This window comes from Calonectris borealis, chromosome 2 (genome assembly GCF_964195595.1).
Source record: "Calonectris borealis chromosome 2, bCalBor7.hap1.2, whole genome shotgun sequence".
Taxonomy (NCBI): Eukaryota; Metazoa; Chordata; class Aves; order Procellariiformes; family Procellariidae; genus Calonectris; species Calonectris borealis.
The window spans coordinates 9,706,312-9,731,075 of NC_134313.1; the positions used below are offsets into that span (position 1 = coordinate 9,706,312).

General features: G+C 37.2%; 1 protein-coding gene across 3 annotated transcripts in view; it reads left to right on the forward strand.

Annotated features, from left to right (window-relative positions):
* LOC142078517 (dynein axonemal assembly factor 11-like) overlaps positions 1–24,764 on the forward strand; it is a 53,067-nt gene that overhangs the window by 6,386 nt on the left and 21,917 nt on the right. Inside the window, exons 1-7 of one of the 3 annotated variants that reach the window (XM_075141141.1) lie at positions 9,191–9,256; positions 12,455–12,622; positions 15,628–15,705; positions 17,719–17,891; positions 18,868–19,067; positions 20,195–20,383; positions 23,791–23,868. In XM_075141141.1, coding sequence (XP_074997242.1) covers positions 9,247–9,256; positions 12,455–12,622; positions 15,628–15,705; positions 17,719–17,891; positions 18,868–19,067; positions 20,195–20,383; positions 23,791–23,868 — 896 coding nt within the window. In that variant the 5' untranslated portion in view covers positions 9,191–9,246. Of the gene's footprint in view, positions 1–9,190; positions 9,257–12,137; positions 12,234–12,454; positions 12,623–15,627; positions 15,706–17,718; positions 17,892–18,867; positions 19,068–20,194; positions 20,384–23,790; positions 23,869–24,764 lie in introns of those variants that run through there. The other 2 variants (XM_075141140.1, XM_075141142.1) reach the window with 2 other exon arrangements.

Genomic DNA, 24,764 nt, shown 5'->3' on the forward strand with positions numbered 1-24,764 from the left:
TTCCTTTTTCCAAGTTTAAACTGAACAGTAGGGCCAGGTGCTGCACTGCTCTAACTTGGTACCATTCCACTGAAGGAGTGAAGCAGCATCAACATGTATAGTCCAGAATATCTGGAAAACACTTATAGATTCTTCTTTTCTCTATTCTTTTTCAGTCAAGCCTTATCCTCAGTCTCCAGTTTCTGTTTATCAAGCATTTCTAAGTCTTGGTGCAGCTCAGAACCCTTAAAAGAAGAGCACCAATTTATTTGTGCTTGGAGCTGGCCATCCCAGTCCTGGCTCCTTTAGGAGCCTGGCTCCTTTATCTCTTTACTTTGAAAAGGCAAAAATGAAAAGAGGGAACTGAGTGGAGCTGTGCCCAAGTTTGTGTTCCTGATAGTGTGGATAAAATGGCCTTGGTCATCAGTTCGCTGGTTGAGTGCAGTTCAGCTTCTGAGATCTAAAGGCACCTGCACAGCTGCAGATGCAACCTGGAAAACCTTTCAGTTAGCCGTCAGAAAGAGGATGGTCATCCTCAAAGCAAAGGATTTTAGAATGGCATGCAGGCATTTGATCACTTTGCAGACTTACTAAAGCCTATAATGAAAAATACATCCCACTCATCCAGTGTGACAAGCAGCAGACGCTAGATATGGCACTTCTTAAAGTCTGTAAGACTTACTGTTTATGTAACGGCTGCAGCACCAGAGCTTTAAAGCTGACTCTGATTTTGAAAGCCAGTATCAATATTAACCAAAGCAGGTACTACAGGATGGAGTGGAGAACTTGGAACTCGTTGCCTAGCAGGAGTAAACTAAATACAGACTGGCATAGGTTACTCTGAGACAGGACTTCTAACATTTCAAAAAAAGCTTGTCTCTTGCTTTTCGTAAAAGCTTAAAGGCAAGAGTAGTATTTCAAAATGAGTTCACTAACAGTTTTCATTTTTCCTCTTTCTCAAATTCATTTTCCTCAGCTCTTCAGCATCAAACTACTGGATACCTCGTTATGGCTACCGTTACACATGTTACTGTGGAAGAAAATAACAGAATTGTTAGCATTCTTCCTTCAAAATACAATTCATTTTAGCTTTATTTTTATTCTGGTCAAACTGTGGGTGAGGCCATACTTCTTGATGACTATCTGAAAGCAATCATGCAAAATGATTGCTGTACTTCCAGTGTCTTATGTCAATGAAGTCCTACAAGCATGGGGTCTTACAAGCATTTTGATAGGAAATTGATGGTAAATAGTGTTTTGCAATTCCCATTCAGTTTTTGGTAAACAGCTGATGTCTTCCAATATTTTATATATTAATTCCCTGTAACAACATGCTGTCAAAGATAATGGATTTGGATAGTGACTGAGTACATGTGGTAATATATTTCAGAAGCTTTATTGTATCATGTGTGTGCACTGCCTTTTGGCCTTTATGCTGCATATTAAGAAAAGAGAAAAAAAAGGAAGAAAGAAATATTATTGGAAGGAAAGCAGTCTTCAGGAGATACGGAATCAGGATGTGGAGAAGCAATGATGAATCTGAATTACCTGGATTCACATACAAAAATATGAGACCTGCAGGTATTAACTTTACTTTGGAAACGCTGAGCCCTATTTTTCAGCTTGGATCTTTGCTACAACAGAGACTAAATTACACATAGAACCTGTGGGTAACCAAAAACTGTTATCTTGTGACTCCAAGCTTTTAATAATCTGCTGCTTAAAATATCTCCCTGTATGCCAATTTAGCTAGGACAGCATGGATTTCATCCTTCCGTGCAACAAAATGATGGTAATGAGTGAGGATGCTATTGCCCACTAAATCATTCTATAACTAGTGCTGCTTGTAGTCTACTTGTTCCCTGTTGCGCTAAAAGCAATGCTAGCACAGCCCCAGCTGGTAAATCAGACATGAAATGCTGCCTGTGGAAGGGCTGGGTCTGGTAGGCTGGCAGGCATAATGACAGGGATTTGAAAACTGCAGCAAAAGCACACAAACAAAAGGTTCTGGTGGAAGAAAGAATCGACAAAACTGAAGCACCACTGTCCGTCCAACTCTATGTCTAAGCCAAGCTCAAGCAGGTTATAGCTGTATTTCTAGCATCAAAAATGCAAACAAGTGATGCAATGAGGAAAAGGATGCTTGAAATTAAGTTTAAATGTACATTTCTCTTTCAAATATGTAAATATATGGTGGTTATATTTTGAAGATAAGCGTCAACAGCTCAGCATTAAGAGCTCAAAGAGGGAAGCTTCACCCACCTTACCAATTTTGCATAGTAGTTTACTTTTGCCCAGTGCATTAACTTGACTTTATATGAAAACAGATGATCTGATGTAACAAGACCAGGTTTTATAGTTTCAATAAATGGCGACAATAGAATGTTCTTCTTCATAAAATTGATGTATTATGTAACTATAATAGTAGTTACAATACTCATCCTCATATTTACTTCTAGTTAATACACTTGAATAATTTTGTCAGTATTAAATAATTCTGCTTTTTTATTTACTTTAACTATGGAGACAACTGAGAGTAAATATCATTGTGTAATATGTATAAATATTTTGTGTTACTTATTTTATTGCTAGTTGTAACAGGTCCTTTACTAAATGCACTTTTTAAACTAAAGGATTATAAAAATCTTCAGTATTTAAATAAGCTCCTGGAAGAATAATCTGGAAAATGAAATCCTATACTGAGAGAAAAGTCTAAGACTGCAATTACCCTGCAGTCATTGAAGCAATTATGCTGAAAACTAGAAAAACCTGAGTTCACTGTAAACTAGTTAGTTCACTGTAAAGTGAAGAAAAAGCTGATTCAGCTTCCCAAAAATTTTGTCTAAAATAAATTGCTATAATCTGTGTATGAATAAATATAAGCTGTAAATTAGAATTGTTCTGATCTGGAGAGGGGGGACTTCTGGGACAATTTGGCAATTGGAGTTCAAGGGCTAAAAATAAGATGCTTGGGATCTGTTAAGATCTGTCCTTTGTGTTATTTATTCATGTTGAATTAACAAAGTTCTATTGAGTTACCAGATTAGTTGACTTTGGCAGTTGCCTTCCATATATTCCAATGGACATAAAAGCAAGCCTTGTGTTGTTTCTCTGAAAAGAGGCACAATAATATCTTCAATCCTGTTGGATGAAAAATTGAAGCCAGGATCTGTCTGATGAAAAATTGAAGACAACATTTTGTAACCTAAATGTTGAAAGCCAGGCTTTCAGAGGTAATTAGTATTTGCAGCTTCTGTTAATTAGAGCATCAAGCTTAGGATAATTGTGAACTGTAATTCTAGCAAAGTAAAAACACTTGTTGATTAGTGATTAACTGATGGATCTACAAACAGAGAGGACTACTAGAATTTTATGTTTCTGTCCCCAGTGATTAAACTCTTAACTCCACTTTAACATAGCACCTTATTTAGAAAAAGAGAATCAAAGAGGAATTTCCAGATATGGATTTATAACCCCCTGAACATTATCTCATACCTTCCATTACTATTACTTTGTTGTCATTACATCTTGTATTATACTCTCCCATTTCTTGCTGTGTTCAGCTGAATTTCAGGGCTGTTCTTGAGTATATATTACATAGTGCTTAACAGTGTGAATGTTTGTGTTGAAGGGAACGGTAGCAAGCACGATGATAATATTTATGGCATCCCTTAGCTTGTAATGTTCCTAGTCTGTGAGCAAGTCTGTTTTGTATTTATCCTGAAAACATTACTCATAGAAGCCAAACCACGCAAAGATTAACATTTTTGAGTTCAATGATATAGAATAAACCACACTGGTACAGAATACAGGTATGGCCATTTAGTCCAGTTCTGCAGAATCTGCTCTTTGATGGGGTTTTTTTGTGAATTAGCTGCAGTGTTTTGTAAACCTCTTTGTACATTTTGATACACACTGAGCAAAACTGTTACTTCATTTTATATTATTCCTTTTTTACGGTTTCTCATGCTGCTTTTTTTTTTTTTCATTATCTTTGGCATTTACATATCAGTAAAGTTGTTCCTGTTTGCATTTCTTCCTGTATTTGAGGTCTTGTCAATAATGAAGATTATTATTAGAAATAGCATATATTCCAATGAATTTGTTATTTGTGAGCTTATGTCCTGCCCTGTGTGCTCTTTCGGACAGGATTTACTGGTACTTTGGTGTGAAAAATGAAAGCCTCATTTTTTTACAGTTACTAAGTAATTGTTACCGCTATAGCATATAATAATAATAATAATGATGATAATAATGATGATAATAATAATAACAACAACAACAACAACAACAACAAAACCCAAAACCAATAATAATAATAATTTAATAGGAAATAAATAGAAAGACATAGGTTCAGATTCTGAGTGGGTATTAATCCGCTGATTTCCACCAGCTAAGACCCTGACCTGCAGCATTTTAACAGCTAAGATTTGTCCATGGACATCAATTTGCTAGGGCTGTAGCACCTTACATGAGTATACGCTGATGGAGTGAACACATATTCAAAATACTTCTAATGCACTGTAATAATAATAATGTTATAAAGCTTATTTTTGTCATGACATAGAAATATATTTTATATTGCATTGTTTTACGCATTTAACAAATAAACTTGTAATATATTAAAGCAGTAAAGTGAATTCCTTCAGGGAAGGCATGCCAGATGGGACCCTTTTTCTTCTTCTTCAACTCCATTCTCCTGTTTGTAATGTGGCTCTGTCATGTACATTGCTTCAAGATAAGAATTCGGGCTTGTGCTACTTCAAGCTTTTAGTATATAATTTGAGTGAAAAATAGCTGCATGAAAATAATGAACACAATAAGGTCAATGTATGTAAATATAAAATTTATATTTCATTTGAAAATAAATGAATGCAAAAGTCTCTTGAGATGTTGTACAACACCGTACCTGCAAGTTACATTGAATTTTGTAGATGTATATTGTGTTGATGTTGTATGGTCTACAAACATTTTGTTGCATGAAACATATTGTAAGAGCCGCTCATACATAGGCCTCCATGCTACAAGCATGTGTGTATGTGCTGGATTTATGAATTATCGTTCTTTCATTTTTCACACAGCAGAAAATTCTTCTGAGTGTGTAAAATCTAAAATGCTGCTAAGACTTAGAATCATAGAATCATAGAATCATTAAGGTTGGAAAAGACCTCTAAGATCATTGAGTCCAACCGTCAACCCAACACCACCATACCCACTACACCATGTCCCTAAGCGCCTCATCTACACGTCTTTTAAATACTTCCAGGGATGGGGACTCAACCACTTCCCTGGGCAGCCTGTTCCAAGGCCTGACCACTCTTTCAGTAAAGAAATTTCTCCTAATGTCCAATCTAAACCTCCCTCGGCGCAACTTGAGGCCATTTCCTCTCGTCCTATCGCTTGTTACTTGGGAGAAGAGACCAACACCCACCTCGCTACAACCTCCTTTCAGGTAGTTGTAGAGCGCGATGAGGTCTCCCCTCAGCCTCCTCTTCTCCAGACTAAACAACCCCAGTTCCCTCAGCCGCTCCTCATAAGACTTGTGCTCCAGGCCCTTCACCAGCTTCGTTGCCCTTCTCTGGACACGCTCCAGCACCTCCATGTCCTTCTTGTAGTGAGGGAGACTTGTAGTGAGAGAGACTTAAAACACTTGGGCTTATCTCAATTTTTATGTGATGAAAATGAAGGTCAAAAGGATATTTTCTGTTTCTGAAACTGTGTCAAGGTTCAGGAGTTCATTGTATCCCAAGGACAACAAGACAATCTGGCAGATCTCTTAGCCTTTGAATTGAGTATGTTGGAAGTTAGACACAAGAAGGCACAACTTGGAGAGCCATATTGCAATGATAGTCTCAGATTTTGAGCATCCAAGGGTCTTAGCACAATACCTCGGATACTCATGGATGGTATATTACACTTTGTTACTATATCATTATTCCCAATAAAATCGAGGTCATGGATTATAAGCCTCATTCTAAAGAGCCTGCAGTTTTAAGAAGGACAAGAAACCCGTATGACTATCCTACCTCAGCATCTAGCTTTGCCCCATGCATGCTAGGCCACCAGGTTAGGACTAGCGTGTTGCAAACGCGTGCTCCAAAGTACCGCTTTCTCACTTCCTGAATAGTTTAGCCCTGAGTCATAAACAAAGCTGTTCTTCACAAGAGGAGAACAAATACACCCTGAGAGCTTTTCAGTCACCGGTATACAGAGAATACCTCTTATGCTCATCACAAGAGAGAAGTTACCTGCTCAAACAAGTAGTCCTACGGCTTAGCTAAATTTGGCAAACCAGGACCTACATATATACTGATTATAACAAACTGTGGTTTAAATCAGGATATACAGGTACAAGAGTTTGGAGTGAAGTTGAGTCGGGAAGAAGGGAGGGCTAGAGGGAAGGTGGTTTTAGATTTGTTATTATTTTTCATTATCCTGCTCTGTTTAACTGGCAATAAATTAAATTAATTTCTCCAAGTCGAGTCTGTTTTGCCCATGATGGTAATTGCTGTGTGATCTCCCTGTCCTTATCTTGATCCATGAGCTTTTTGTTATATTTTCTCCCTCTGTCCTGTTGAGGAGGGGCAGTGAGAGAGTTCTTTCTTCAGAACTATCATATAGAATCTCTGCAAAAGGGATGAAAAAAACCCCATGTTTTTAGCATAACAAAATAACGTAGGCATTTCTGTGCAATACAATGTAGACACAGCATTTAAAATACTGGACACAGCAAGAACAAGATTATCTTCTTCTTCTTGAAATTGATTACCTTGATTACGAGTTATGCTCTCAAGTAAAAAATTAATAGTCCTAGGAAAAGGTACAGCTATAAAAGTCATTATTTGAAGGGGCCTGCAATTTAATATGAAATAAATGGGTAGGTAGTGGAAGGCCTCATCAGTGGCCCTTTTTTAATCTCTGTAGCTCTGTAGAGTGGCCGTGGGCTACAAGGTGCTGCTGTCCAACAAGCTGTGTAAACATCCTTGTCCTCAGCGTGGATTTGTTACTTACCTAGTCAGACAGACCAGGACAAGTATTAGGGAGTTAAAGTAACGTGCATTAATGACTTCTGCTCCTTTGTGCCTCATTATCTCCACAAAACCTAGTAGCTTTAACTCAATGACACCTCCTTTCTCCTATATTCTAAATAGCAATACCATTAGAAAGTTGCAGAGTGGCTATGGAGAGTTCCATATATTACATCAGAGGTAAATGACTTAATAAATTAATTTGATAATTTAAAAAAATACTACAGCCTATTTAAACTTATATGTGAATTTCCTCTTAGTAAAAGATGACCTTTAGGTCTGATTAGACCTTTAGGTTAATGAAGACCTGTGTTAGCAAGAGGTATGAAATACATACTGACTTCCCTGATGTTTCCACTTTGATCCGGTGACAATTGTGCCAGTTCATGTTCTGTAACTGACATTTTGGAGTCATTGATGAGGGCTGTTACAGGGTTGTGATCGAGGGATGACATGGCAATGAACAGGATATATGAACTTACAAAGAAAAAAATATGAGCTTAAATCTAAGTATGAAAAAACTTTATTATCTTGTGATCAAATGTACACTATGTCAGAATACTTCTCTCACTGCTGAATTGGACTGAACTCAAACTGGTGGCCACCAGATCCAGATAAGATGAAGGACTCCGTAAAGCTCATTAGTAATATCTTGAGATGTGTAGTCCCATCCAGTTCTTAAGGAACTTTGGCCATAACTTTGCCAGTTGGGAACGTAATCAAGTGAAGCAATGCTACATCATTATATTAACTGCAAAATTGAAAATGTTAGACATGAGAATTTCTGTAGCTGTCTGAGCAGCTGCCTCCAGCCATAACTCTTACTCATTAGCTTTGTTAGAAGGTAACTTCACAAAGGGTGAAGTTATAGTACGGTAATGGAAGGAGAGGTCCACAGAAATCTGCAGGAGGGCATAATGTCCATGTCCACAGCATAACAAATTTCAGGCTGCTGTTTGACCTGATCTATGAGTTAAATATAGTGGTAAGAGATATTTTGAGGCAGTGACCTGCTGGGAGAATCTCCCAGGTAAAAGGTGGAAGACAGGAGCATTCCCTGTGAGGAAACGTCCTCGAAAGGACCTGGAGGTGCTGGTCGACAGCCGGCTGAACATGAGCCGGCAGTGTGCCCAGGTGGCCAAGAAGGCCAACGGCATCCTGGCCTGTATCAGAACTAGTGTGGCCAGCAGGAGCAGGGAGGTGATCGTGCCCCTGTACTCGGCACTGGTGAGGCCGCACCTCGAATCCTGTGTTCAGTTTTGGGCCCCTCACTACAAGAAGGACATGGAGGTGCTGGAGCGTGTCCAGAGGAGGGCAACGAAGCTGGTGAAGGGCCTGGAGCACAAGTCTTATGAGGAGCAGCTGAGGGAACTGGGGTTGTTTAGTCTGGAGAAGAGGAGGCTGAGGGGAGACCTCATCGCGCTCTACAACTACCTGAAAGGAGGTTGTAGCGAGGTGGGTGTTGGTCTCTTCTCCCAAGTAACAAGCGATAGGACGAGAGGGAATGGCCTCAAGTTGCACCAGGGGAGGTTTAGACTGGACATTAGGAGAAATTTCTTTACTGAAAGAGTGGTCAGGCCTTGGACCAGGCTGCCCAGGGAAGTGGTGGAGTCACCATCCCTGGAGGTATTTAAAAGACGTGTAGATGAGGTGCTTAGGGACATGGTTTAGTGGTGGACTTGGCAGTGTTAGGTTAATGGTTGGACTTGATGATCTTAAGGGCCTTTTCCAACCTAAACGATTCTGTGATTCTATGAGTCATGGGAACAGGCTGCTTCCACAGACAACAGAAAACATGCTTTCAGCCCAAAATGCCTTAGGCAAACTAGTTGATGAATACGCAGGAGGAGGACAAATGTATCATACAAAGGATAGACGAAAGATATATGCCTGAGGAGGAGGCATTTCATATATAATTGCCCAGCCAAAGAAGGGGGTCAGGAGCAGCCAGAATAGTAGAAATCGTACTTCAGGATTATACAAAAGCCATTTTGCTTCTTGGGCGGGCACACAAGCGCTGCTGGCTACTCCGGCAAAAGGACACGCCAAAGCGGGTGGAGGTGAAGCACAGAGCCTGGCTGAACGCCGGGCGGTGAAGGCCCGGGGGCGCGGAGCCGCCCCGCAACAGCGCCCGGAGCCGCCGCAGCAGCCGCCCCGCCCGCGGCCTCCCGCCCGGCCCCGTTGCCATGGCAGCGCGGCAGCGTCCTGTAATGGCGGCGGCGGGAAGCTGAGGGCGGCCATGGTGCGGAGTGAGTGTCGCCGAGAGCCGCTTTTCTCCCCTCCCCGGGGCCCCTTCCCTCCTCCCCACGTCGTGCCCCACTCCCTGGCCACCATGTTCCGTCTCCCCACACTTGCCCCCCTTCCTCGCCATCCTCATACTCCCCTGGCAGCCCCTCTCCCCTTCTGCCTCCCTTGCTCTCCTCACCCTGCTTGATTTCCTCGTCTCCCTCCTCCCTGGTAATAACAACCCATTTTAGTTCACCAAGCTCAGCACAGGGCGGCACTTGCCTCCCGAAACAGCCCCTGAGAGGCCCAGCAGCGGGGTGGCCCAGGCAGGCACCCCTCCGTGTGTGGGGCAGCCCCTGCAAGGGGAGATGCTTGCCGGGAAGGCTTGTGTCTGGGCCTAGAGCTGTCAGCGCTGTCCTTTCCCTGCAGTTATAAGTTTTCAACACCACATGATCATTTAGTTTTTTGAGGTAGAAGTAGCCAATGCAGACGCTTTGTCAGAGATGTAAAAAAACCCTGAATGAGGTTGAAATACAACATATTATTACTTATGAATCCATAATCTTTCAGAGGTAAAGCAGTATGACCTAAAAGACTGAGTGCTCATACATATCACTCAGGAAAAAAGCTCCTGAGGAATTCCCTTCCCCTGTGATTTTCTCTGCAATCTGCTTTGATTGTATACCGTCACTGGACTGCCAGTCCCTTGCTGTGCTAAAAGAGTGTTTTGGAAAGGAACTCCTTTTCTCTGCATGAAGCTGGCAGATGCCCGCTTTGATCAGGCACTGCCTGAAGGAGAATGGCTTCATCTCCTGAACAGTGTGAATTTGAGTCTTAAAATAATGGTTGCATACTTCAGTTTTCTGAAATGCAGGTTCCCCCACTGTTCTTGACATACCTGCAGCTGTCCACCTGCTTATTCTTTCCATTTCTTTAATGCTTTCCTTCGTATCTTCTCCTTTTTGAGTAAAACATGTAATTTTTGGAAGCCCAGCTGTAAGGTATAAGCTGCTGTTCTCTCCAGTTGATCGATGCAATCCCTTACTTCTTCCTGTGATCATGGCAACAGGAGTAGCTGTGATGTCTCAGGTCACTGGTCCATTCTGTTACTGTGCCCAGCATCAGATAATCTGCACACTGAACTTCTCAGTGAGAAGTAATGTTACAATGTGTTTTGTCAATGTCCTGGGAAAGCTTGTATTTAAAATTTGTTGTTTTCTCTTGCAAGTTTGTTTCCCTTGTTCCTCTTAAATGAACTAGATAGCATACAAAATGTCAAATACTCACTCAGCTCCCTACGGCAGGTCCCAAAATGGGTCTTTAAAGCTCCACCGTAGCTTCTATTGGGAACGATTGTCTCTGCTTTGCAAACCATCTCGTAATGAAAGTGTACGTTTTTGCATAATCACTGCAACAATCACTTCAATTTTCTTTTTATCAGCAAAGGGAAAGCTGACTGTAATAAAACTGTCCAGAATAGTTTGTATGAGTTCTTTTTGTATAAAGATATAGAGCAGAATGTCTCCAATGTGTATGTATGCAGATTGTGGAATATTGTTGTTTTCTTGCTCAAAACACCTGTTTGCACTGGAAATACTGGCACTGAAAGATCTGCCACCAAATACATTAGTAAGCAGGTCATTATTTTTAATTTCCAGCAGATTTGCCAAGTAACTTATTAGAAATGTCAATGTTTTTCATATTTTCTGTGAAGACTAAAATATTTAGTCATGATTATTATAATTTTTTTTCTGTTTTCTTTATTAATTTAATCAGGCTTAATCAATGGGCTGTTGAAGAGAAGATGGTGGTTCAGATGCAGCAAACCTGCCCAACATGATTAAAAAATAAAAAGACATTTACCTTTCCCAATGTGCTTTATGTGCAGACAGGATCCACTCTTACATCAATATCAGTATCACCATTATGTAACTCTGTAAATCATATCAGATGAAACTGTTGAACAGAAGGGAGATGGTCATTTGTAAATAATATAATATACGCAAAACCAGTTTAACCTCTTTCCCAAAGGCTGTAGATAAAGGAGCTGCACTGACACGTGCAACTTTGGGCTGTATTGGTATGTCGTTTACCCAGCTTGTAGCAGAGCAGTCTGTGTGAATGTGTGCAGCCATTCCAGGACCACTAATAAAACTGGATGATTTCACAAAACCTCCCCGAGACAAAGAAGCGATGAAAGAGTATTTTTAATTAATGCATGGTAGGAACAATTTCACAGATGTCTGTATATTTTTTCTTTTTACTTATTTTTCTTCAAAGTCTTTTTGAAAGGCTTGCTAGTCTTTTTTCAGCATTAACAATCATGAAAATTTGATAAAACATTAGTTTTTTAATCAGTACTTCACTGTAGTTCCCTGCTTGTCAAGGAGAGGAAAATGCTAGTGCTTTTTTGGTGCAGTGGGCTGGAAACAAAGTAATAATATCTAGCTCAAGAGTGAGCATTGGTTTTCATAGAATTTCTTTACCTTCATTATACAGAGCCTTTTCACAGCTTGAAAGATTGCTTGGCATTAAGTATTACTATGTGAAAACTCTGAACCCATGTCTCTGGTGTCTTTTGGCCACTGAAAGTCCTTTGCTGGCTGCTAATGAGCTGGTAGTGCTTAAGAAATACCCAGGATTAAATTTCATTCTAACATAAACATTTATAAGCATGAATTAGTTACGGCTTTGCCTCAAACACTGAAAAAGTAAAAAATATCTGCCCACTTTCAGCATTCATCCTGCTTATTTCTGTGTACATTGTGCTGGCAGAAGAATATGATGACACACTGTTTACTCGTGCTAGTTTACTTCTTGTGAACATCTGGGACCAGGAAATAAAAGAGCATAAAACACTCCATTGCTTGTTCACATGAATCAATCTGCAACCTAAGCTATGCTGAAAATAATGGATGCTGGATTAATTTCTGCAAGGGTTGTATCACGCTCTTATGGAAGACTCAGCAGTTTTCATATGGATTTGTCTAAATGTTACAGGTGATGTGAATGTGTTTCACAAATGATGCTTAGTGTGGCAGAGTGGGCTGTGCAGAGTGGCACTTCATGTCTTTTCTAGCAGATTTTATTTTTGTTGGTGTTCCTACAGCATATGTATTTGGTATGGTGGAACAAAATATTTTTATGATTTTGTAAGTTGTTCATAAGTCAGATGACGGAAAATGACTAAAGGGAGATATGACATCTAATGTTTCTTTCAGTCACTGCAGATCTGGTTAGAAGACGTGCAGAACATAACAACTGTGAAATTTTTTCACTGGAAGAAATCTCTTTGCATCAACAGGAAATAGAAAAACTAGAGTATCTTGACAAATGGTGTCGAGATTTAAAAATTCTCTACCTTCAGAATAATCTCATTCCAAAAATTGGTAAGTGTTTTCTGGATATGTTTCTTTTTAAATGGATTTACATGCATAATTTTGACATTAGAAAAAAATATCTGTTATGTTATACTTTAAGGGAATGTAGAGTGAGTAACTACAGAAAAGTTCTTTGCGGATCTGCTCCTGTAAGATTTCCTTTCCCTGACTCTTCAGTAAATTTCTAAGAAGCTCAGAAATTTGCAAGAGAAATGTTAAATGAAAAAGATAGTACTGAGATACAAGTCACTATAATATGAGTATGGAACACCTTTTATTGATTAAAATCTCATAAATCAAGATATAACTTAAATATCCTGTCTTTGTGGCAAACAGAGAGACCAAAAGTTTAGCATATACTGTGGATTGTGATATCATAGGACTAGCTCTCCTCATGCTTATTTTTAAATTCAGTCTTTATACAAATGGGTTTTTTTGTTAACATTGAAGTAATTTCAATCCAGATAAAATACTTGCTTTTGTGCATAAAGACAACTTTTTACAGTGAAGTCTCAGTGGTCTTCCTGTACCACAGGAGAAGGTATCATTTCATACAGTTTGTGTTTTGTGGTATAGGTTCACATGTTTGCTAGGCTCTCTACAGAAAGATACGACATCAGGACTTGGGCTGGAAAAGCTTAGACTCTACAGATAGTGTGTAGATGAAGAATGGAAAGTCAGAAGTGGTCAGGAATTATATTAGCATATTTCTTTGAAGTTCCTTAAGAGGAAGAAAAAAACCTAAGGTTTACGGTGAAATTCTCTGCTCAGGACTTGTAGGCAAAGGCTTTAGATCCTCTGGAGGGGCTCATCAGGAAACTCCTAGGGAGTATCTGTACTGATAACGTCTGCATTTCTTAGAGTGGAGGAATCTTCTCCCAGAGAGAATGAGGTTTTTTAAACTGCTTTATGCTGCTCTGCCCCATCAAAAATGTGACTAGAATAAGTTGGTTTTCTCTCTGTTACTGTGTCCTTAATAAGGCTCAAGACTTCATCTTGTTCTTTTGTCAACACTCATACCTCCTTTAGGTTAGTACAGTATATCATATTACTGTTCAGATTATTGCTTTTTGGACACAAGATTTTTTCAGCAATCTCATTTTTGAGACATTCAATTTTTATCTTAACTTAATCTAACTGTAGGAGTTGGAAAAGTATCCAACTTCCTACTTCATATATTCTTGTATAATGTAACAACTTTCTGAGATAATGCCTTAGCAACAAATGAAAAAAAAAAAACAAAGCACTATATAAGTAGTGACCAAAAGGGTTGTCAATAGGGGTTGTGTTACGAAATACTGCATTTGAGAAGTAATTCTTCCCAGTGGATACCAACATGTCCATGCGGAGCACACAGCAGTTCCAAGCACAATTCAAAATATAGCCAAATGGTTTATATTGACCGTATTGGGATGTGTCTTTTCTCCTCTTAAAGAAAACCTTTATGCAGCCCTCAAGATCAGACTTGCCTACTAATCAGATAGCAAGTTGTAAGGCATCCACTGTATGGATGAGTCCTGGTTCTTTTCTATAAATGGAAAAAAAACCCACAAGATGCCATTGGCTTCAACACTTGTCTCTCTCACATCTTCATGTGTACAGGCACTGCTGTTGCAGAAATACTGTAAGAAAAATGAACAGCCAACCTAAGCTGCACAAGCCCTTGCTAAGAAATTAATTTTATCATCTGTTTGTGAATTATGAAGAAAGTATCTCTCCAAGGTCTTAGTAAACTAAGTGGTAGGATTCATGTCACCAAACCTTTAGACATCTATGTCTTAGCCAGTTACTGTAGCCTCCCTTCAAAACCAGTGATGAAGAAAAGCCATATTTTTGAGCATGATTTGGTTCACTGGTTCTAGACAGCCAATTTAAGATAAGACAAATTGCACCTTGAAGAGCCTATTTCTCTTTGTTGATTATAGAGGAGCCTAGACGACTAACTCAGCTGTAGACATGATCTGTGTTGGTTAGATTAAGCTCCCTCTGCTTGAATTTCTTTGTTTGTCTCAGCAAGGACAGTTTGCACAGCAGTTAATCAGTGCGGCTTGTGAATTAGAGTTTGAGGTAAACTTTATGACTTCATTGGACAGGTTTTCCAGTTAGATCTTCAAAAGATCGGGGGGAAAAATTGGTGAACCATGAAACAAGTTATACTCTGTGTCTTGTCTCAGATTTATGTCTCTGACCTGTGTGTCATGTATCTCAAGTGGTATTTGCATTTTTCAGACATTTTTGGGACTGATGAAGATATCCTATTCCCTCTTTACCCCCTTTGTGTACTCAAAGGAGGAAATGCTTGCCATTCTGACACAAGCCCACACATTGTGAACCTGCTGATTTCAATAGCTCATGGTGAAAATAATACAGGTTAGATTCCAGATTAGGAGAGGCTGTGTGCGTGTGTGGTTTTGTTTTGTTCATACCGAAGCCATATAAATTCTTATTTGCAAAATTTTTTAAAAGGGAGGAAAGGAAGTTTCTTATGTTAACCCTGCAGATAAAAGATCTTTAAAAATTAATTATATACTAAAGAAGCCAATCTTTTCTATATAAGTGAGTGTAAAACTAATTTTATAAAGCTTGACTAAGTATGGCCTGATCCTTTCTGAGTTTCATGACAAATGGAATGTTTCACCATGCTTTTTGGCCAGGCCTCTTGCCAACACAAGATATAATTATATATTATATAGCAGATATATAATATATATATAAAATATATATAATTATATATATTATAGAATTATATGTGTTTTATGGATTTCTGATAAAAAATGTGTTTCTAAATGTTCTTCTTTCTTTTTACTTTTTTATTTTGTGTTTTCAGAGAATTTTTTTTGGTTTTGTCTTTTTATTAATGTTAAAATATTAGTGCCTGGTAATCTCATACATATTCTGATTTGTCCTTCCTATTTTTCTGCTTTATTGTTTATTTGAAGTAAAGTGAGCAAGTAAAATGATAATGCCCTTTCCAATGAAGAAAACTGAAATAACAGATCTATGTTTTGTTACAGAAAATGTAAGCAAACTCAAGAAGCTGGAATATTTAAATGTAGCTTTGAACAACATTGAAAGAATTGAAAATCTGGAAGGTCAGGTTTTAAACAAACCATTTTGCCTTTTCATATTGAAACACTTAAGTTGTGACTTAGTGTAAAAGAGGGTGGGAGCCATTAAGTTTGTCTACCAGTAAAGGTACTTTGTTGATACTCAGAAAGAGCCTTTTTGTGTGCCGTATTTAAAAAATGCTTCTTCGTAGCAAGTGCTTCCTACTGCTGCAGTTTTGTCATTGAACTTTCTTAAATGTATTTTAACTTGCTTTTTGCATACTCTCTCACCAGTGTTGCCAGCTATGATAGCTCTATTCTTTAATACTTTACAAAGCAGGAATGCAAATTTTTCATGAAATTGGTATTTCCCCACTATAAAGATAAGATAATTTGTTATGCAGGTTAGCTGGAGCAATGTGAATCTGATTTTTTTTTTTTTTAATGCTATGCAGGCTGTAAAAAGTCTCTCTTGTGTAATGTTTCAGCAGTCATCTTCACTTTAGTAATCAAGTGTCACACACAAGAAGGTTCTACGTTGTGCACAGGTTGCATTGGCAGTCTGGGGTATTTTTAAAGAGTTTTTCAGATTATTCTTTTCTCTGTCATTGCATGAAGTCCTGTCTGTTTTATCTGTGTTTAATCCTTTATCCTGTCACCATAGTTGCATGTGCAAAGATCTGGCATTTTCCAAGATCAAAATCTAAGACTTAGAGCCACTCATAAACACATTCCATACTACTTGAATAATTTTTTACTTGATTTCTTTCTCTTCCTTGATTCTGATTAGCCCAGTTGCTGAACCTTTAAAATGTTCACCTTGACAAGAGAACAATAAAAAAAGAGCTAGAGGGTTTTTTTGTTTGTTTTATTTGTTTTGGGTTTTTCTGTGGGTTTTTGTAAGTCTACAAGCTGATTCAAGAAGATGGCTTAAATCAAATAAAAAGAAAAAAAGGCAAATAGGCTAAACACAAGTTTGTAAAAGTTGAAGAAATAGGTAGTACATTATGTATTCGGCAATTAGTTGAGAAACTTGCATCTGTTTTCATGCCAGTAAATTTTAAGTTCCTCTCTCAGGCTGCATTATTTATTATTGTGATTTGTCATTTACTTAGGAGTCAGAACCTTTGGGAGTGAGCCTTGCAAAAATTTGGGTTATTTAAATCCTCTAATAAATCATTTTGAGTTGTTTATTTTCTTTCAGCTCCATTAAGCATAAAATACTTGCCAAATAGACCTGCAAAGGAAAAGAAGTGATTACAATGATGAGCACCGAAGTTGAGCTTGCTCTTAACTAAACTTTTTTACTCTTAGAGTCAAGGTTATGATTCATGGACAGACTATGATAAAAGGAGAGGCTGGATCTGGATTTCCAAGAGCATTTTGTTAGCTAATTTAGAGTTTCTGTCTATAATGAATTGTTTTGGTTAACAATATTTTCTCACCGGTATTTGCAATTTAACCAGTGATAAAGTATTCACAATGATAGCTGAGTCCATAGAGTGGAAAACCTCATCTTGACTTGGAATGAATTTTTAGAAAACCTTATCTTTACACTTGAATAATGTTAGCTAAGATTAACAGTACGCAGAAATGAAAACCCTAATTGATCCTGCTCTTCTGAAGCAATTAGACACTCTTTTAGCCATATGGTGAAGACTCAGCTGAGGAGGGGTACCAAGGCAATCAGACTGTTAATCAGACAATTAATCAATCCAGCTTATCCGGAAATGAAATATTTAATAGCTCATCTGGTATACAAGCACTGGCCACAAAGTTTTGATGGTGATAAAACCAATAATAAGTTTTTATATTTTGTATTTTATTGAGATTTTTTTTTTTTCTATAAATATTATGATCTCATAAACTTAAGCTGTGAGTCACTCTTTCACTTGTGGCTTGGAAAAGGTGTATCCTGACAGGATGAAATTATTATACAGACAACAAATGCAGACAGCTTTATATCCAAGTGTGTGCACACGTCTATGTGTTTTTATGTATGTGTATGTCGTGTATATTTACGTTATAGACAAATTGAATTAAGTTTTTTTCAAACAGGCTGTGAAGAACTGAAGAAACTTGACCTGACAGCAAATTTCATTGGTGAACTCTCCAGTATTGAAGCCCTAAAATATAATATACATCTGAAGGAACTGTTTCTAGTGGGTAACCCATGTACCGAATTTGAAGGTTATAGACAATTTGTGGTGGCAACTCTTCATCAATTAAAAGTAAGATTTTTAAAATTAAATTTATATCCAAATCAAGAACCAGCATTGTTGACTGAACATACTAATACCAAACAAAGTGAATGCCTGTGGTAGGAAATCTAGGAGCATTTTTCATACCATCCACAGGAAATTAAATTCTATTCTGAAGAATAAGTATCTACAGTAAATAATGTGATAATAAATTGGTTCTGTTTTGACTAAACCACATGCATTTGTTAATTTTTCTGACATTTTCATTGGAGATCCTTAAACAAAGTTCTGAAAAAATAAATACACTCTACACTTATGGCTTTTTTTCTCTTTTTTTTTTACATATACAATGCATTTTAAAATTATTTTCATGATTGCAGAAACTTACCAGGTTGTTGGTACCATACCAACAATATGTACCAAACCAACAGTGTAAGGCAGTAGAAAGACAGAAATTGATGTAAAAATGCACTATATCGCATCGACTGTAAATAAATACTTTGAGATTGAGGCTTTGTGCAATGATGTACTGATGTAATGATTTCCTGCCACGGAAACAGGCAGTCCCACAAATTTCCCTTGGAGAAACACAGATGCTTACTTAACTCATTAAGAGTAGATTCAGCTCCCTTAGTTGGCAATAAACTAACACATCAAAAGAAATAATTTTGTAATAGTTTCATGAGCTGGAGGTCAGACAAATATCAGAAATGGCTGAAGGGACTCTCTCTACTACATAGTCTAATAAGACTAACTGAAATTCCTGGAAAATGCAAAAAGGAGCTCTCAGACACACAAAACCATTTTCAGATCTGAATAGCAACTTATTGTTAATTCTTTTTAATATAGTATAACTTACATAGTGCTATAGAAGTTTGAAAGGCATATTTTTAATTTTATACAGAAAGTAATCTATCAAAATTAACCTACATTTTAATGGATTTATTGGTTTGAATATTTTTAAAATTTCTCACATATCTGTATTGATTTTTTTCTCTTTGGGAAGTATTTGGATAGTAAAGAAATAGAACGTTCAGAGAGGATTCAAGCACTTCAGAACTATCCAGAAGTGAAACAGAAAATCAGAGAACAGGAACAAGCTTACTTTCTCAAAAGGGTCAGAGAAAAAGAAGAGGCTCAAAGAAGGATGCAAGAAAGAAAGGACAAGAAACAAAAACAGATGGAATCTAAGCTTGGATTTGACAGGTAACAGTAAGCAAAAACGGTTTGTGAGTAAACATAATTCTTCTCTTTCTTCATTAAGAATTTTTTTCTCCTCATTAAATAGTTTATATAATTCCACTTAAATATCTCTGTTTGTCTGTATTGTTGATTCTAGCAGAATTATTTCTCCTCATGCATGTTACCTCTAATGAAAAATATAATTAATTACAAACATAATTAATTACTGACCTGCAGACAGTACAGTAGAATTTTTGTCCCAAAACTCCAAGCTAAATTGTCTGGGTGCCAAAATAGTGTAATTGATAGCTTCTTTCAGGAGAAGAGCTGGATATTGTTATTTGAGGTAATGCAGGGGTTCCAGAGAAAGCAGAAGTTCACCTATAATTACTTTTGCTTTAGAGTTATTATATATGAAGACTGAAACAGAGTATTGCAGATCTTTTGAGATGTAAAAGGCTATGGAATATTGATTTCTATACTTCTTCCACCTAATATCATGATAGGAGAAAGATTTTTGTCTGGAGTCATCTTCCACTGCACCTGCCATCCATCTTATTTTTAATCTAATAGAGACTAAGTTTCATGAAGCTGGCTATGGAACTTTGTCCTCATAGATCACAGCTGTGTCATAAATTCAGTTTTCTCTCTATATTGATAAAGAATTTATGAAGATTACAGAGGCTTAGGGCTAGGGGAAAAAATGATTCAGGTTCTAAGATGGCATTTGACGAGATGCCTAAGTAAAATGTTGCTACCCTATAAATTTCTAATCTTCTGCTGCCTGATGTTGGGAATACTTAAACATCACACAGACTGAAGATTTTCTTTCACCTGAAAGTTGTGAGGGTATCTGAAACTTCTGCTCCTGAAATTAAACCTGTTGAACTATCTATCAGGGTTTTCAGAGGATTAGGCATAACCATAGTATCACTTCTTTGTTCAGTAAATGAAAAATATTATGTCAAAATATGTTTTGTTGATTGATGAAAGAAGCAGAGCAGAGAACATTGTCCCAATCTATAAGACACTGTTCTTGGTAGGAATTATACAGCTATTAGTATTGGGTTAAAAAAAATTATTGCAGGAATTCATTAGCAAGTACTCTTCCTTCATTTCATTGGGATAATGTTCCATGCGATCTTGTGTAGCCCAGACTCCCTGCAGAACAAAGAAAACCGTCAGGCAGAAGGAGACAAAGAACAAGAAAAGTGGAGAACAATTGAAGATGATGAAGAAGACAGAAGATTTTGGGAGGAGCCTACACCATATACTCCAGAATCTAGATTAGAAACTCACAGATATATTGAAGAAAAACGGAGAGCTAAAGACAATATAAGGTATGGTTTTGTTTTAATATGTTCTATTAATTAAGGAAGGGAAAATTTTCAAAGGTACAGAGTAGATGTAGGCGACTGCCTCACATTAAATATTACTGAGAACTGGCAGCTTAAATCCATGTTGCCTGTGCAAATATGCTTATAAAATCTAAATAAAATATTCAGATTGTTAATTTTGTATGTTTCATTTTCTAAAATTTATTTATGATACCCTTTATCTTGTTTTTCTTCAAATAGGGTTTTTAAATATAATTTTTCTTTTCAACTCCAATTTATGGACTTTAGAAGTTTCACTTTTCTATCAGCTAGCATGTTTAATATTCTTGCTAAAAGCATTTATCCGGAGTGCAGGTTGCATTATATAAATGCCCTACAGGCCATGCTACAAAATTTTTGCACAAGTGGCATTTCAGGCACCTTTTCTATGTGACTTAGAAATTTTTTCACATACTTTATCAAAGATATTTTGATATAGTAATAATATTCTTCATGTTATCTGTGCTATTTGGCATGGTGAATCTGAAGATGTCTTATCCCTGAAAAACCTTTAAAACTTTCTAAAGTTGCCACTGGTTTTGCTGACCATGGAAAATTAATGCAGATACTAGCAAAAAAAGTTATTTTATTGGTGCTGGCTTATCAGTTCCACAAACATTGTAAGCAATGTCCTTTTTTTCCTATTTTTTTCTTTTTTTTTTTTTTTGCTTATATAACAGCATTTGTGCCAGAGATTTTTTCTAGCTGTTCTTTTTAAGGGCATGCTTTTTAAAAAATTTATCAAGCCTAAGTCTTGAAAAAGTCAATCCTAGGGAACTCTCCAAGAAATCTGGAAATCTGCGTAACCTGTTTTTATTAATTCAAGGTCTAGCACTTTCCCAGAAGAACTACTGTAAAACCCAGATTCTAGCTCGTTAGAATTTTGCTGTGTTTGGGAATGCTTTGCTCTAGTCAAAACCAAATGTGTTCCAAATGCTTGCCTCTAAATATTCAAGAAGAGTCCAAACAGCGTTATAATAGAGATAGAATAATTCCTTTCTGGATTTTTCTAGATTTCCAAAACATTTAAATGAATTAAAAATCCTTTCACAGTTCATTTTGTTTTGGTGGTGAGATTTTTGTTAGGTAGCATGAGAAAAGTGAGAACAGAGAAGTGCCCCTGACTTCAAATCATCCTTGCTGGTGGACAGGAGCTGAAATGTAACTTTAATATAAGTTACTCCGTATAAAAGGATGTTTATTTTAGTATAAAATTGACATGAACTCCATCAGACCAATGCTAAATTTGAACGTATCTATGACATGTTAGTACATGTTAAATTTGCCAGCTGGGGTATAGTTGGACAGTTGATAATAAACTGAGCACCTTTGGCTATTGCCAAATGAGTGAATACTTGCAGTTTCATTCGAAGAAAATTCAGACAAGTGTAAAATCAGTTGCAGGTGGAAGGTACACAGGATCTCCTTTAGCTGCTCGTTGCTAGAACAAGGCCTTTCAGCTCATCTCAGCACAAAGTTAAACAAGTTATCTTAAACTTTAATGATTATAACATGACTGAATTTGCCTTAAAGTGGTTCACATGAGCAGACAGATTTCATCTAGAAACAGATTATTAACAGCTAAGAGGCGGTAGGATATAATTTCCTGAAGCATTTCTGAGAACTGCATCTTTAGAACAGAGTGGTGGTTTGTTCACTTTGCATTTAAGTGTCAAGAGTAGGGATTCAGGTGTAGAAACTGCTAGCCCATGAATCCCACATTAAAGTGCTGATTTATACCATAAAATAGTATTTAACACATGGATAGTTGTGAATCTTTCTTAAACAGAAGTTGTTTTTATGTAGTCATTGCAGTACCTCCACTTGAATGTTTTTATTTCTTCTTCAAATCCATTGTATTTATAGACCAAATCTTTTTTTATGCTTTTTTTCCCCAAGGTGGTTTAAAATTTACATAATTTCCCTCATTAGTGGTTTACCTTTAGTATTCTCTTAATTTTGAATTTATTGTAAGAAACTGGTTTGGGAACACAAAAAGCAATGTATTGCTGTTGTCTTTTTGAGGAATGGTTTTTTTTTTTAGTATGCCAGCTGAAGTAGCCATACACACTATATCAACCAGCTGAAGAGTGGATTAATGCACAGTGACAATTAGAGTGTTGTATTTTTAAAGAAAACATAGCCATTTTTTACCCAGATGCAAGCAGATTTTTCCTTTTCATGTTCCCAAGATTCTTCACTCTTCCTCTCCTTGCTCATGATCTAACATTTATACAGGAAAATACCAGTACTACAAGGCTTAATGATCTTAGAGTGATCTGCTTTGTTTTGACAGATAAATTTAAGGTAGCTTGTTTATTGCACTAAATGGAAGTCATATATAGTTTAATTGCTGATAGTTGGACATGGATAGTGAAGACTAAAGTCTTCATCAGTAATATGTATTGTATTTTTTGAAGGAAGCACACATCAAAAAATGTAATAGCTGCATCAACAAATAATCTATTTGTATGCGCTTTGATCATACTGTATCCTGTTTCCTGCTGCTTGTAATCGTTTGACCATTAAAATTCTTTTTACTAGTGCAGAATAGTGACTGACAGACATGCTATTTAGAGGTATGCCAAGCATTCGTTCAGTAGAAGTAATTAAGTTAGCATGAATAAAAAATTTCTTTAGAATTGCTTGCACACACATCAAATCAGTTAACGGTAATGATACCTCATGATTAGTATGACCATTCATAAATAGAAAAACGTCCCATATGTTTAAGCAATCCACCAATTTCTTAAGATACACCAGATAAATTTGATATATTACTCTTCGATAATGGACATTGTGACATGCAGAAGAAGTTATTATCAATGTCAGACGTGATATTACAAAGCATTTGCTCATCTTTAGATGATGCTTTTAATGTGCGATTGGACATTTGATATAACTGGGTTTGTTCCTGAAATAAGTTGTATCCTTAACATCCTTAACATCCTTAACATCCTTAATATCAAATACCAGATAATGGGGACAAACTTTTTAGCGGGGCCTGTTGTGAGAGGACGAGGAGGATTGGTTTTAAACTAAAAGAGGTTAGATTTAGACTAGATATAAGGAAGAGATTTTTTACAGTGAGGGTGGTGAAACACTGGCACAGGTTGCCCAGAGGGGTGGTAGATGCCCCATCCCTGGAAACATTCAAGGTCATGTTGGACGGGGCTCTGAGCAACCTGATCTAGTTGAAGGTGTCCCTGCTCATTGCAGGGGGGTTGGACTAGATGACCTTTAAAGGTCCCTTCCAACCCAAACTATTCTATGATTCTTACCTTTTGCCGTCTTCTTCTTTCTTTTTTGCTATTAAACATAAAATATTAGAATGTGAAATTATAAACCATTTTTCTTTCTGTTTTGTTAAGGGAATCAAAAAAGAGAGAGAAGCCTCTTCAGACGCTGGTCACTGCAGAAGGAAAAGTTCTGAATGTGAATGTGCCTAAGTATGTAAGGTTAAGAGGTTAAACAGGCTAACCTCTTTATAGTGATTTGGGCAACTATTTCAAGATATGTGACAATACAAAAATAAGAGGGCTGACAAATTCTTGTTGCGGTATTATATTGCTGGTGGGGAAACTGACTTCTAAAATTATATTCTGATGCTGGAAAAAGAATTAGTTTTCAGCAAGTAAAGTGTTGAAGGTTGTTTATTTAACATCTTGGTCTTTGATGATTGAAGAACTTGTTTTTCTGTAAAAGATGTAAGACGTTTTACTCTTTTCCCTTCTATGGTAAGGCTCTCTTTCTTTGAGCATCTTGCCAATAGTGGAAAAAAGTTTAACTGGTTTGACTATTGAAGATAAATGTGTATGAGTAGCCACTTTAAATGTAGAAAAATACATCCAAGTAATATTTCTGGACAAAATCATTCTGTCCTCTGATGGCAGATGTAAAACTGGCAGAATTGGGAAGGATATGTAATTCATTTCTATGGCACAAGGTCCTTTGACACTGAATGAGGTCTCTAGCAACAGAGGCTGGTGATACGGGGAAGTCCCTTTTATTTTACCATTGACAAAGGCACCTGGGTATTCAAGTGTTTTGAGTTTCCAGGGATATCAGCCATACGTTATCATTGGTTTCACTTGAACCAAACCTTCCTTTTCTAAGGAAAAACAGGAGACACAGAGTACAAACATTGTTTCCTTATAAACAGCTCCCCAAAGAGCCTCCTACAGGAGACTGTGATCAAAATGTGGCCTATGAAGGGCCACTTACCTGTTTGCTGTCCTCTGAACAAGTTTTTCCATCTTAAGACTGATTTAGCTGCAAAATCAAAGCTAAGAACATGCTTATCATTAGCATGAAGAATGCTTTCTAAATCCTGGAAATTTATAAA